Source organism: Lampetra planeri, chromosome 16 (genome assembly GCF_965212315.1).
Source record: "Lampetra planeri chromosome 16, kcLamPlan1.2.h2, whole genome shotgun sequence".
NCBI classification, from domain to species: domain Eukaryota; kingdom Metazoa; phylum Chordata; class Hyperoartia; order Petromyzontiformes; family Petromyzontidae; genus Lampetra; species Lampetra planeri.
In genome coordinates, this window is record NC_136122.1 from 12751714 (window position 1) to 12766778 (window position 15065).

At 44.2% G+C, this 15065-nt stretch overlaps 1 protein-coding gene across 8 annotated transcripts in view; it reads right to left on the reverse strand.

The window, feature by feature from the left end:
* MED25 (mediator complex subunit 25) overlaps positions 1–13444 on the reverse strand; it is a 41482-nt gene extending 28038 nt beyond the window's left edge. For all 8 annotated transcript variants that reach the window (XM_078601643.1, XM_078601649.1, XM_078601648.1 and 5 more), the window contains exons 1-9: positions 13115–13444; positions 10816–11005; positions 10301–10346; positions 8102–8226; positions 6573–6671; positions 5180–5300; positions 3818–3971; positions 2320–2475; positions 1603–1650 (exon numbers count right to left, since the gene is read on the reverse strand). In XM_078601643.1, coding sequence (XP_078457769.1) covers positions 1603–1650; positions 2320–2475; positions 3818–3971; positions 5180–5300; positions 6573–6671; positions 8102–8226; positions 10301–10346; positions 10816–10952 — 886 coding nt within the window. In that variant the 5' untranslated portion in view covers positions 10953–11005; positions 13115–13444. The remainder of the gene's footprint in view (positions 1–1602; positions 1651–2319; positions 2476–3817; positions 3972–5179; positions 5301–6572; positions 6672–8101; positions 8227–10300; positions 10347–10815; positions 11006–13114) is intronic.
* Between the last annotated feature and the right edge of the window lie 1621 nt (positions 13445–15065).

Genomic DNA, 15065 nt, shown 5'->3' on the forward strand with positions numbered 1-15065 from the left:
TGTTGACATTTGGTAAAGTTAATTAAAAAAGGAACAGAGGTGAACAGAGGTAGACAGAGACCAAGATGAACAGACAAAATTTGTAATTGTAACGGAGGGGACTGTTTAACAATTTTAAAGCAATGCCCAACATCATGGAGAGTCGAGCAGGTTGATTATCGAGGTGAGAATACTAATTCACTAGTAGAATGACAAACCGTGAAAGTTATCTCGTGGCAATGCCACGAGTTAGCAGTGCAAAGCCGCAGTGCGCCCGTACATCAATGACGATGGCTGCCGTGTTTAGTGCACTTAACTCTGCAATACTCCCGTCCACCCATTTTCAATTGGCCAGGGTGCAACGTGCAGATACAATGAACTGTTGCCTTGCTTTACATTTACCCCTATTACCCTTAAGCATGATGGTGATCTCATCCAGTTTTGTTTACATTCATTTTGTGTAAATGTTTTCCCTTGCATTTAGCCTGTTCCTCTATCCCCGGGCCTTTCCTTGTTACTGCCCCCCCCACCCAAATTTCCCTTCTCTTATCGCCACCACCTGCCTGGGCTCTCTCCTGGGATTTGCTTGAATTTACGCATTGTGATGTTGACGTGAACACTCTCCTGAGCCCAGCCTAAGAGGCAAAGTGACAGTGGGAAGATCCTCCCTTGGACGTGCCCAAGATCCTGGGGCTTTGGGAATTTTCTGGGGTCTTCCACTGAGACACCATGGGTAACGCCGGTACTCTCCGTGGGGCCTATGTTTGAGACAATTTAGTTTTAACGAAGCACATTTTACTCGGATAACCCCTTGAGACAGAAATGTCTTGTTTGCAAAGGTGCCCAAGGGTGTCAAGTGACACATAGCAAACACATAATGACGTGTATATGATATTTTAAAATATACAACACGTACAGGATATGTTTAAACAATGTCAAATGGAATATAGTGTCAATAACAGGAACAAGACAGCCGAGAGAGCGTGAACAACACACCATAAATAAATGCATAAATAAATGGTGCACACCGCCACTTCATACAGGATGTTCTCAAGCTGTAAGCCGCTGTACAATTATGTTTTAACGTTGTGTACAAACGGCAGCGTAGAGACTCTCCGATGGCCTGTTTGAGGAGCTGTACGGCGGTGCAGTAACTTTCCTGGGACCTGTTTTTTGAGAGGCGGTGCTGTGGAAACTCTCTCGGGGCGAGTCTGCGAGCCGGTTCGGGGGCCTTGGTGACAAAGCGAAGGTCTGAGTGATGGGCAGCGGAGATTGGACTGCGAAGGCGCCTTAATTCTGCCTTGTTACTGGACTTTCTCCTTGGAGTCCACTGGTTATTTGGGTTTCGGTGGCAGTTGTGCAAATGTTTTTTTTTGTGTGCAGGCACCGCTTCGTCATGGTGTCATTGCCAAGCGTTGTCCCTACTGGACATCTGTGAAAAAAGCTTTCTAGCTCATCAGATTCTTCCAGTATAAATACACATTCTGATTCTGTCTTAATTTAATTGATATTTTCCTATTTCATTCTTCCCCTCCAAATTTCCCAACTCCCACCCCCCTTAATATTCAGTATTTCTGATGTAAATTGATTTACAAGCATCTCAGGGGAAGCGTTGGGAGTTACCTGCTGCAGATGGAGGCGGCTGCCGAGGCCACACTTTACCAGGGCTGCCTGTGAAATAAAATTGGAACATGCTGACATCAATATCTCGGCCAGTGCAGTCGCCATCATTCTGTAATATCAACCAACTCTCCAGCAACACGAACAAACCAAAATGCTATCAGCCAACATAGGAATATAAAACCTACTTTAACTTGCGGCCCTGACTTTAATTTAATCTCATTCTTTCAACCCTGTCTGTCTGAATACATGCGAGTGTCTGTTCATCTCTCCCCTGCTTGTCTGTCTACCCATATGTGTATTTACCTATCTCCCGGCATATAATTAATAAGTACTACCTGCCTTTAAGTTCACTACCGACTTTTTTGGTCCACCTATTCTTATTTCTGTCCATGTGTCAGTCACGGTTCTAAATGTATGTTCCTGCTGCCCATCTATGTGTCTGTCTCTCAATGTGTTTATCCATCTGTAGAAATGTCCCTCTATGTCTACCTTTATCAGTGCGTATTTACCAACGCGAAGTATGGTCAGACAATCACCAAGATGGACAAGGCGTAAGGGGTTCCCCCCCCCCTTCATCCATCAGTGGATTGACAAAGGGCTGTGAATTATTATGACGATAATATTCTTTCAACGACCATCCAACAATTTAAGCTCGAATTCCATCCCACGCTATATTCAACCCCCAAGTCCCTAGAGCAGCGCTGCAGTATGAGTCACCCTGTGGGAGATTCCCGGGTCCGGCAGTGGGGCCGGCCTGGGCCCCGCCAGGCTGCGTGGCTCGGGCCAAGCTGGAGGGACCAGAGACGCTCCCAACGCCGGCAGACAAGGCGCTCCCCGGCATCACCGCCGGCAGCTGGTGCATCGATTCGCGTTCTACCGACACACACGGACAAGTGACATGAACGCACAATCGCGTGGCAAGCCGACAAGGGCATGGCAATCACCGTGGCTCCGGTTTTCATGTGCTTCATAAGTTGGCGTCATGATGCCACTCGCGCAAGGACAACAGTGCACCTACATGGCCTTTAGTCAGCCGGGTATCAACCTTCTATAACAGGCATTATTTTGACCTTTACGAATGCATGCTTGACCCGTAATTCAACATTTAAAGTCAGTAAAAAGTAAGAATCGGTTTAACCCTTTCTGGCAATAAAACTGGTGTTAAGATGTTCAAAAACGAAATTTATATCTTTTGCAAGGCATCAAGTCTACATTAACCACACATACTTGTGGCAAAATATGCAAACAGACATGATCTGAAAATAAATATGCATTGTCTTTAAAACTGATTAGCCTACACCAGACTGCTTTCTTTATGCCCTTGTCTCGCCAGTGTTAGACCAGAGAATGGTACCTATTCTTATTTTTTCATCATCTTGGATACTGCCAAAAGGGTACCATAGGTTGCGTTCATTAAAAGTATTTACTTATTAATATTTATTATTTTGATAGAAAACTCAAAAATGCATTTCCCCCCATTTTTTTCAGATTTTCTGTACTGTTCCATTGACACATTCTGGAATTATGTCAGTCAAGTTTGCTGTACTTGCTTAAAAATAGAATCCTGGTTTTAATTTGGTTCTTACAAGGTCATAAAAAAAGTTGTACGAGCGCCAGCAAATTATTTATAAATCACAATAACACCAAGGATATTGCCACCTTGAATGTGACAATTTTGACACTAACAATTAGATACAATTAGGATGTCTTCACACCATTCAACGATGTGTGCCGGTTAACCTTCAGAGAATGTACTGACATTATGTTTATTACAAGAGCCCTTTTCATATAAAAATAAATAAACCAGTGAATTTAACTACGTTTATTAGATACAATTCTCAGATCATTATATAAACTATAACCCTATATCAAGTTGGGTGTTCAATTTATTTGAAACATTTTGAGCCAAAACAATTTCACTTCAAACCAAAAATCATTCTTTCACGTATTTGGGCTTACCGAGTAGGCCATGTAACAATTCACAAGTCAATTACTCATTACAATTGAATAAATAAGAAATCAACCTAAATGTTTTCAACATCATGATAAATTTAGTGGCGCAACATATATGAATCAAAACGAACATATTCTTGCACACGCAATTCGACGATCGATGAATCAACGAAGCGCTGCATGCCTACCACTGAGCCATATTCCCCCCCCCCCCCCCCCATCCAAACGCACTGAGCTCATTCTCCCAACATGCCATGCTAACCTGGCAGCACGAGACCGCGGACCAAAATCATGTGCCGCAGATCCTGGTGGTAGGCCTTGAGAGCCGCCTCGGGCACCAGCGGCCCTCCCTTGTCGAAGAGGAACTGCAGCGCCGGCACCTTCCGTGGGGCGATCACCGAGAAGTGCACTCCCCTCTATCAAAACAACGTGCAAAACACCGCATGTAAAAAAAAAAGCCTGCACATCGTCATGGAACTTGGGCAGCTTGTGATTTAATTTTTCTGACTGGCTTCTGTGTATTATATATCCCTCGCCTTCTGCCTCGCTACATCCCTCATCTCGAAATTTTACTGCCAAACTCCCCACCTGCACCCACAAACAAGATCACCTCACCCCAACACCCAAGTCCCACCACTATCTCCAACTCAATCCCAGATGAATTTCAAGATTGCACCTGCCGTCTTCAAGATCCTCCGTAGACTCGATCTCTCCCCTCTCATTTCACTCGACTCCTCTGCATGCACTCTCCACTCCAGCAGCCACGGCTTTATTTCAAATCCGAAAATAAATTTCTATCAATGAGAGGTCACTCATTCTCCTTTGCTTTCCCCATGGTCTGGAATTATCTTCCCCCCACCCCCAACTGTGCAGTCCAGTTCCAGCCCCTGTTCAAGTTCAGGCTTAAAGCCTGCCTTATTACTGCAGCTTGCTACTGAATTCCCCTAAAACATAAATATGCCCAATGTTGCTGAAGTGTCTTGATGACATATAATTCTAAATAATATTTTATAGTGTATGTGTATAAGTGGGGAGCAATAGGGTAGTGATGAATGCACCTAGCTGGCTTCCTAGATTAGACGGCTGCCACATGTAACATCTGTGGAAAATGGTGCCTGAACCTGTCCTGGCCCACCGCTTTGATAACGCAGCCTGATATAAATACCAAGTGTCGGACGTCATCATTAGGATTTGCAGAGACAGTGGAAGCCAGGCGCGGTGCTGAACACACAGCACTCCCTCTTTGTGCCATTCAGTTCAAAATAGGTCCTCACCAACAGCACTTGCCTAAAAAGTCCACACGGGGGATCGCTGTTATTGTGTATGCATTGTGTGCACAGTGGTTTGCACAATGCACTACGATCCCAAACATCTGTAGTCCGCTTCAATGCACATTGGTGGCAAGTGGTATCTGAACCTCTCCTGGGCCTCCCCCTGATATCGACTTGACCTTTAATAATTTCCTTAAAACTTAACCAAGTAACTGGTACAGTGCGGAAACATCAAAGTTAGAGAGAAACAAAAGCAGCCGGATGTGGTACCGGCCATAGGCGCTCATCTAACACCACCTGTAGTCTGTGAGAAGACTTTGTGTGTACAAGTGGGGGTGCAGGTGTAGGCATACCTCCCCAATCATGGTGGCAAGCTGGTCGACTGTGAGCCCGGAGTACGCAATGCTCTCCACAGCCGGCAGCTGGTAGGGCGGAGAGTTGCACACGAGGATGCACACCTTGTGCGTCGGCCCGCTGCTCATCGCCAACACAAAAACACGCGCACGTACTCCTCAACAATCGACCAATCACAGGACAATGGCAGTGAACAAGAACAAGGTGCCAACTATTGCCAGAACCCTGGTGGTAAAATACCTGACGTTATGCTTCACCTACATAATTGCACTCTCAATTTCCTTAATCTGTAGATCGATGTTACGCTTTTGTTATATTTTCTGCTGTTCTTACACTGAAGCCAGATCTCCCTTGAAAAATACAACTTTTCAACAAAAGAGTGAACATGTGTAACACTTGGATAGAGAAAAATGTAGATGATGACATCTACATTTATTATCTATATAAACATTTGTACCTACTTTCCACTATATTTCAGCCCGACTGCAATAATATTTGTGTGTTAGGCGAGGTGGCGGTGGTTTGTGCACTGCACTACAATCCTGATGACTTGACTTTGATTGCTGACCATTGCTAACATCAATGACACAAGTGGTATCTAAACCTGTCCTGGGTCTCCCCTTGGTTGACTGCTTTAATTGGCACCAGATGCAGTGTGTGAAAACCACCAGTGGGGAGACAAAAGAGGTTGAGCGGTGTGCTGACCACACCACCCCACTTTCAGCCACACTGGCCTTGACCCTAGGATGCAGCCCTCAAATACTCCGCACTATTCCAGTGGTCGGCTCTAGAGGACAGGCATGAGCAATAATGTAATAAGAATTTGCTCACGGAAGATGAAATATTGATCCCTTTATGCAATAAGATATTATATGTTTTGTATAAGGTCCTGCAAGAGCCTTTTGGCGTCCTCTGGGCTAACACCTTTTGAGACTAGGCTCCAAAGAAAGTTGTCTCTGGTGTGGACCAATCAGTCTCAAAGACAATGCATATATTATCAGAGTATGTTTTTTGTTTGTTTGCATTCTGACCACAAGTATTGTGGTTAATGCAGACATGATTCCTTGTAAAAGGTTTCAGTTTGGTGTTTTAACATCTTAACACCTGTTTTGTTACCGAAGTCATCATCCCGGGTCTCATGGACACTGGGCTCCATACCTGAAGAGGTGATTACTCGCTTTGCTTGCTGATGAGGTTATCTAGCTATATGGAAGATATTTTTTAACGTATGATGTGCTCTTAATGTGTTATGAAGAGGGTCCCCACTGCTCAAAACGTCGCCAATGGCATATTTGTCCTTTCAAGGCAGTCTCAATGATGAACGTGTCGAGTGGTTTAGTTTTTTTAGGCGTACGGGTGCTCACTGCGACACACTATTTTGCGAAACCGTACATCTGCTCCCGCATCTTCTTGAGGTCATCGAAGAGCTGCAGTGCCGTGCTGAGCCCCTCGGCAATAAGACTACAGCTTTCACCACCTCCGCCCATGAACCTGACAGGAACACATGCACCGTTGGGCCAAACAGAATTCACATATATATACACTGGGAGAAAGATCATTAACATCACAATTATACTCTCGTGTTATGAAAACACTCCGGGGGGGAGTTGCACGTCATGTGACCAGTGAATTGCTGCCGATGGAGCAGAAGACGGCACACGGCAACAATACCAGAGGGATTACAATGGCAGGAATAGGCATACATACATTATTTCTAGATGGGAAAACAGCATTGTTGTAGACCACCAACTCAAACGTGTTAAAATTGTGGAAATCTTATTACCATAGTTTAGACAGCCAGATGCCTTCCCACTGACAATGAGACCAGCTTTAAACGAAGACACAATCCATAAAATTGCTCTTATTTTGTAGATTTGTACCTAGCATGCGTGTCTTGTCAATTGTTTAGAAGCCCCGCTCATGAGAAAAAAAAAATTAAGAGTCCTAGTGTTGTGTGATCTGTCCATGCGCGCTCGTTGTAACACTCCAGTGATGTTGAATTGTTCATGAAATAAAATGTGGATTTATATAGCCTGTAAATTCAACTACATCTTAAGATGCTATACAAAATAAATGAGCAGAGGAACAAAGGAGGGTCTTCAGCCTCGACTTTTATGCTTAAACAGAGATTTGATGGCACAGATGGCAGGGGGAAGGGAGCTCCAGACTACTGGGGCAGCAGAAAATGAGTGATCTCCCACTGAGCAAAGAAGGTTTTTGATAGAAAATCTTGGTTTCTGGAGCACAATGTGTGTGTGGGTGGAATAAAATAGTGAAATGAGAGGTAGGTCGGAGAAAGTCCATGGAGGTTCTTGAAGATGGTGAGTGCGACCTTGACATTGATTCGGGATTGGATTTGGAGCCAGTGGAGGCAATGAAGATTTGGGGTGATGTGGCCTAGTATACGGGTGAAGCGTCTTGCAGCGGTATGTTGGGTCATCTAAAATTTTGAAATCTGGGAGTTGGGAAGGCCGTAAAGGAGAGAGTTGCAATCGTTGAATCGGGATGATCTGAAGACATGGATGAGCGAATCAGCGTCACTTGCGGTAACGAAATAGCGCATGTGGCAGATGTTGCGCAGATAGATGTATGAAGTCCTGAAAAGGTGAGATGTGCAAAGAGACAAGAGCTCTGGATCAATGACAACTCTAAGGTTTTGCTATTTTTTGTAAGTACAGGAGTGACACTACAGTGATATCACTGGAGTGCTCCTGTGAATTAGAATCCTTTATTGTCACAACTAAAGCTTCAAACGGATGTCAAACAGCCCAGAACACACAGCCTATGTACATATCTGCAAGAGCTACTTTTTTTTTGAGCTGCATTTTCCTTTAAGGCAAGACAGTGATGACAGAACACAGACAGCCGTTGTGAGACCCGGGGCGTGAGATAAAAGTTTAGGGTGGTGGAAACACACGTACTTGATCCCATCAAGCCATGTGACGAACTCGAAGGCGCTGCTGGTGGGAGCGAAGCACTGCACGTAGGTGTCGGGGGCACAGTCCACGGCATTGAACACCACCAGGCAGTACTGCGTGCCCCCGTACTGCGGAACATGGCGAACAAACAAAAAAACGGGTTTTAAAAATGACACCATAAACAAGGTGGCTCATGGGTCAGAGCACTGACATTGCATCAATGAGATCCTGGGTTCAATTTCAGGCAGCCACCCAATGTTCTTTATTCTTTCGGTAAAGTCACATAGAAGGGAAATAATAAAATAATGTTTTATTTGTTTTCTTTTATTATTTCCCTTCTACTTGACTTTACCGAAAGAACCAAGAATATGAATCCCTGCAGTCACGAAAGCTTTAAATCGAAATTTAGCCACCCGATGATTAAACTGGGTTCACAAATTGAGATGATGGCCTTAGCCTGGTCACAAATGACTGCACAAAAAAGACATCAACTCTAATCTATTCCATGCTGGATGAAATGAATGAAGGCCTTCTCATGTCACCGTCCCTCATTTCTCACATCTCATTGGTGAACTTCCCCTGTGTATTTTCTCTTTCGGCTGCCATTCTGTAATGAGCCTCCTAATTTGGCCATCGTCTCTTCCATCCGGTGTGTCCTGCTCAGGGCCCAGCTATTTTTCGAAAGTCAATACGATGTTCGTAATTAGCATTTTGTGAGATCCACACATTCCCCCTTTTTTGTCTCTCAGCCAGGCAGGCGTTGACAACCTTCTCAAGGTCTACCCCTGCTATGTGCGAAAGCACAACCAATATCATATCTGCATATGATTATCACGAAGCAAAGTCATGGATTAAAAGCAATGGATATGGTCTCTATGCTTATTTGCATATCTTTTAATATTTTGTTCTAGTTTTTATTATCAGTATCTATGAATAAAAGGCCATTATATTAAATATGCTTTTTCACTTAATTTGGCAGAACTCCAGCTGTGAGACTAAAAAAAAATCTTCAAATGTCATGCGCTGAAAATCTCTGTCGCTGTGTGGATGTGAAAGTCCAGCACCCTAGTGTGGAAAAAAAGGTCAAATTGAAGAGATCTCAGAAGAAGTTATGTGATATCACACATACAGGGTGATGCAACGCAGTGCAAGATTTGCGGAGGACATTTCTTCATCTAATTATATAACGTCAAGAACACACTATTTTCACACATTTTTTGAAAAGGTAAACATGAAATAACAAAAATAAGGCTGTAAAAACCTAACAAAAACGATTAGTTATCGATTTTTCTAAAGAGCACTTGTCACGTGAAAGGATAAACCTAGAAAAGTAGATCTGGTATGAAGCGACATTGTAATTACTCCATTATACACAATTTTCACTTACAATGTACTGCCATTCATACTAAATCAAGATTCCAGGGTACTACCTAATCAGCATGAGTAATGGCCAATGTTAAACAAGCACACGATTTCTGTATGTCAACGGTTTTATAATGTTGGAAAAAAAAGGAAACTATTCAATGGTTTATCTACATCGATTATATTAAAGGATTGGAAGGTTGCGTAGGTGCGTGCACTGTGTGCCCATGAGTGTCAAGGGCTCAGTTCAATGAGACAAATGCAACTTGGCAGAAGTTGTCTCTGCACCCCCCAGACAAGGCTAAACAACACAGCAGGCAGCCTTCCCTGTTCAGATGAAAGTAGCACCATGGTGGGTTTTCATTTTCACTGTCCAAGTAGTGTTAAAAAAAACCTCCGTCGACTTGCATCTCCGAGCATTCACACTGAGCGTGCTCAATACAGCTGTGAACACTGTGTAATACCATTCATAATTAAATTACCTGTAATACACACCTGATTTAATCATGTTTGTTGTTGTGCGCTCGATCGCACAAGGATGGATAAGCACAAAAGCAGTCAACATGTGCGGGAAATTTATACGGTAATCTCGTTTATTTTTTAATGTTTTCAATCAGGGTTTTAAAACACATGATGATAATTATCGAAGGTCGTGAAAAGAAGGAGAACTTGCAAGGCTGATTTAATGTCGGCATTACATCGACTCTGCTTTGAGAACAGCGCACACACCATCTGTGGTGTAACGGCTTATGTGGACAAACGCTAATGTTGCTTTTCAAAGTATAATGAAAAGTTAATGAATTGTCTTAAAAGTAAAAGAAAAAAACCGTAAACACTTACATCTCCCCCAAAGTCGGTCTCCGCAGGTGGTCCGCCATTGAAGAACCTTCAGCAGTAAATCAATGGTAAAAGATGAAAGTTTAAATGAAAGGAAATACACTGCAACCAAACCTTCATTAAAATGCTCAATAATAGCTCAAGGAAAACTAAACTGCTTTATGCTTGGCTTTATGTTTTTTTTTTTCCACTATAACTCCACATTGTAAAATGTTACACTGTATATATTAAAGTTTTTGCTAAGCACAAAGGTTTTTTTCATGTCAAAAATTCAGTTTCAGCAGCATACACATAAAAGTAGAAAAAAAACAACTAAGAGAATTCCACAAATGCATCACCGTGGGCATTTAGCAGTTTTCATTGTTTAAAAAACGATACTTACAATTTTTTTATGCTTGCGTGTCTGTGTGTTTATTGGGTATTTCCGGCAAAGAGTGCCTCGAGCAAAGACATCGGAGAAGACGAGAGAAAGAGGGGGGGGGGGGCAGCGTTGTGCGATGGGGAAACCACCCACTTACTCGATGGAGGGAAGGAGATACGACTTCTTGAGGCTCTCGAAGTAGGGCCCCAGGTTGGCGGTGCCCTCCACCACGAAGACCACGTCGCGCACCGCCTGGCTGGGCCCTGCGCCACCCACCACGTCCGTCACCACCATCCTCGAACGCTGCGCCGTGCGCGGGCCCCGCTTGGGCTCCTCGACAGCACGATCTTTTCGGTTCGTTGGGGAGAAAAAAATATATATTCTGAGGCTCAAAATGCCTTAAATGCAGAGCCAGTGAAATAAACGGATTTATACGCCAAAAGCAATATACACATACCGTAAAAATCAAGTAAAACGACATTTAATCGTTTAGCCGTTTGCAAGTTATGACATTTTAAAACCTATCATGCCACTGTGCATATTAGTATGCGTCCACTAAATGTAATTTTTATCACTCATACACAGTTTTGAGTTTTATAATTACCGCTTGTCTACAAATGCAGTTAATTTTACGAGCAATTGTGTTTATTAATATTGTTAAAAATTCAAACACCAATTACTGTAATGAACATTCTTCGACCATGACGGGATTAATGCAATCCTACATCGTGGTCGATTACGCGCTTTTAAAGCATTGCAGTGTAGAATAGCATTAATGCCCTACAAACACAGTGCGGCTCATGCGGTTTTAATTACTTAATTGAAAGACTTTGGAAAGTCCTAATGAGCATACTTAACATTCAAACTCAGCGTATGTTACGAAAAAAGCCTGTGAAGTTCGCACCGACTACATTCTAAAGAAGCATAGCGCTATGTAAACTATACTCTCTGCATTCACTTTAATTGTGTAAGTGTATTTCAATAATTTCGTTCTATCCCCCAACCATGTACGTGCATCACCACAGTAAATATAATAATATAATGGTAGGTATTCTAGATTTGAATTCTAGATTTGAAGCTTTCGTGACTGCAAGGATTCAATATGAAAAGGTAGGTATGATTGCACGCAATAATATTTTGTGTTTAGTTTGTCCATCACGCGCACCTCCGATTAGCACGGTTGGCGACGTACGGTGTGAAAGTTCAACAAACCTATATAAAAGATGCAAAATAAAACAACATATCTGTGCTGTATATACCCCAGCAGAGTGGATGTTTGAATGTCCGTCTGTAAATAGAAAATGTCCTACTCGCCCCCGAATCCCCATATAATCATCTAAAAAAATGAGGGTAGCCACTATACAGCCATTTTTGTCAATCCATCTTTGGGAGATGGAAAAATCACGAGTGGGATTTCTATGAAAGTGGCGGCTAAAGACCATCTAGTCTTGAGTTGTGGGGGGTCAAAAAATAGTACAAATGGCATCCACAACTGGGTAATGGGACCCTGGGTCGTCATGAAAAAAAATACAGCCCTTTGTCAATCCACTCACGGTGAAAGTGGGGGTAGGTGATGGGGGAGAGTGCCCAATCGCATTTCAAACAACCCTCTCCGCTGATATTAGTTGTAGCCAAGATTTGAACTCGGGTCACCAGTTTAAAATACGGCGCCTTTCTTACATGCAAAGCCTCCCATAGATATCCAGTACACGGCGAAACCAGTGGTTGCTTCTCAAGTACTTCACGAGCCATCAGATGGTGAAAAAGAATATTACAAACTAAAACTCATATTTACACGAATATTGAGCGCTATTCGCTAACATTATTCATGTTATGCGCACAACAAAGCACGATTTAAACGTGAATAACAATGCATTTGCTGGTAGCCACCAATGCAAATTGACAGCTATCTACGGGGCAAAAGTCCCCACCATATCCTGCATCCGTATATTAGAATATATGATCTGATCTTCTTACATGTGGATCTTCTTACATGTGGATAAGCGCGGATAATGGGGTTTATGTGCCACCCCGAACGAATGACTGTACTACTCTTGTCCGCAATAAAGCACGGAAAAAAGTAATTGTCGAGTCGATAACAGATAGGCGGAACGATGTGGGGGGTGGGGGGGGTTAGGTACGGACGCGTGAATAATGACGACTTTTAAGTTTCACGCGATATCGACGACAGACTTTTGAAATGCGGTAACAATGTGACGCTGTAAAATGTCTAATTGCTGAGTCCCTATGCCGAGCACGGCTATGTATTTAACGAATCATGCTGATGATGACGGCAAGTACGATGAATTGGACAAAGTACATCCCAACTAGCCCTCAGTGGTCATCCTAAGAATGACCTTAACCCTTCAAATTCTTATCTACAACTTCAGTTACGATCTACACATTAAGGTATACTCTAACACTTAATTACCTAGAAGTTAAAAGCCACAAGTCACCTGCAATTCGCTGCGGCCTACGCCTGCGTGCAGCCTGAAGGGGACCGGCGTCGCCTGGCCACTTGGACGACTGGGCGCCACGTCCCGGCCGGTAGCCGCGCTAGGCCAGACCGGTGTCCCGGGGCCGTCGCGCGGTCATCGGTTTTCCCGGCCGACGAGGACGACTCCGACGTGCGCTTTGTCGCTCAGAAGCCGCCCGATTGTTACTCCTCAGTTAAAATGAAAATAAAACGCGGCTTTCTGTCTCTCTGGCTACCGCTGTGGCCGCGAAACGCCGCTAGGCCGAGGGGCGAGGCCGGATCCGGTTCCCTGTGGCCACCTCCTCATTGCCATGGCACCGGAGACCCGGGTCCCCACGAACCCAGTTTCCCGTAACCAAGCAACCGATAGACCCTCCGACTCCAGGAACCCGGGATTCGTTGCCATGACAACTACCCATGGACCCCCCCCCGATTAATTAATTATTAGATCATGGGCCACAGCAGAAAGTTGTAACACCGCAGGAGCCTCGCCTGGTACGCAGGAGATCTTGGGTTCGATCCCAAACCTGACGCCTGCTGCTGTATATTTGGAGTTTGTGTGTGTCTCTCTCTCTGCCCCCGTGGTCGTGTGGATTTTTCTCCGGGTCCTTCGGGTTTTCCCTCCACATTTAGAATCAATATTACGCGTTTAGAGTATGTGGCTGCGATAAAATTCCACACGATGATGTGAAAGCCACTTCGCTAAGCTATGATGTGTGGCCTTATGTGTGGCCAGGCCGCTTCTGAAAAAGTGGGCCCTTACCTGGTCAAATAAAAAGTGTGGTTTTATTCAACCGGCGAATATGAGTGATTGATTTGATAGCATCCTCATTTCACATACTTCACTGTTATTGGCCACAGAAATAATTTGGAGCCACTGAAGTTATACGACCTCAGGTGATTCCGATCATTTAGATGTTTGCCTCTGGTCAGGTGGACTGGGCAGTAAACAAGCCAGTCGATTGTGAAAGCTTCGCTGGGAGTTGTTAGGGGATTGGAAATTATAAACAAGACACATTGCACTTTTCAAAACCACAAGATGCCACATTTTGTAGGCTTAAGTTTATACAACATAGATCACCAATGTCGCTTCCCCGCATTACATAAAAAAAAATCTAGTCTAATTTTGGCGGGCCGAAAATCCAAAATATATTCTTTATATTAATCTAGCGATAAGCATTGACTCGACTATATAATAATAATCTTGGCATTTATATGGACCTTAAATATCTCAGCAATGGAAAGCGACTCAACGCCTCATCTCAAACAAGTCAAAGGCCCCCCCCGGTGGCAGCTGTCCCTATGCAGCACCAGGTGACTTAGCGCCAGCTTTACAGTGGGATTTCGTCTGCTAGTAAGGGGCGATATTATTGCCGTGAGCCATTTCAAATAAGCAGTTGGCAGGTATATTGTTGTTACCTTTGCATATTTGAACCACTCGTTTCCAGCGATACCGCTGGGCCATTACCATCTTGAAGAGCAAATGTGAATCAAGATAGTCAGCTACGTGGATGTTTTACTGGTAGGAACCTCCTGGTTACACCAGCCCACAGGGGATTATTGTGTCCGTCCGTCCGTGGTGCATCCAAAAATGGGAGGGGTGGGGCTGGATGGAGAGGGGAGGGGCTGGGTGGGGAGGGGCTGGGGGGTGGAGGAAATGGGCTGGGTGGGGAGGGTAGGGCTGGGTAGGGGGTGGGAGGGGTGGGGCTGGATGGGGAGGGGCTGGTCACCCCGTGGTGCACTTATTAAACTCAACGTTTAACCTACTCACGCCGGCTTGTGCCCGCCCTCACAGTCGGGCATATTTGCGGAATACACCACGCCGCCGTTGACCCTGGCCATTGACCGAGCAACCCAACGTTCCTACCAGCTCCCTCCACAGGAATGTGTTGATGTTAACAGCCCTGTACCAGTGGTAGACAATACAATCT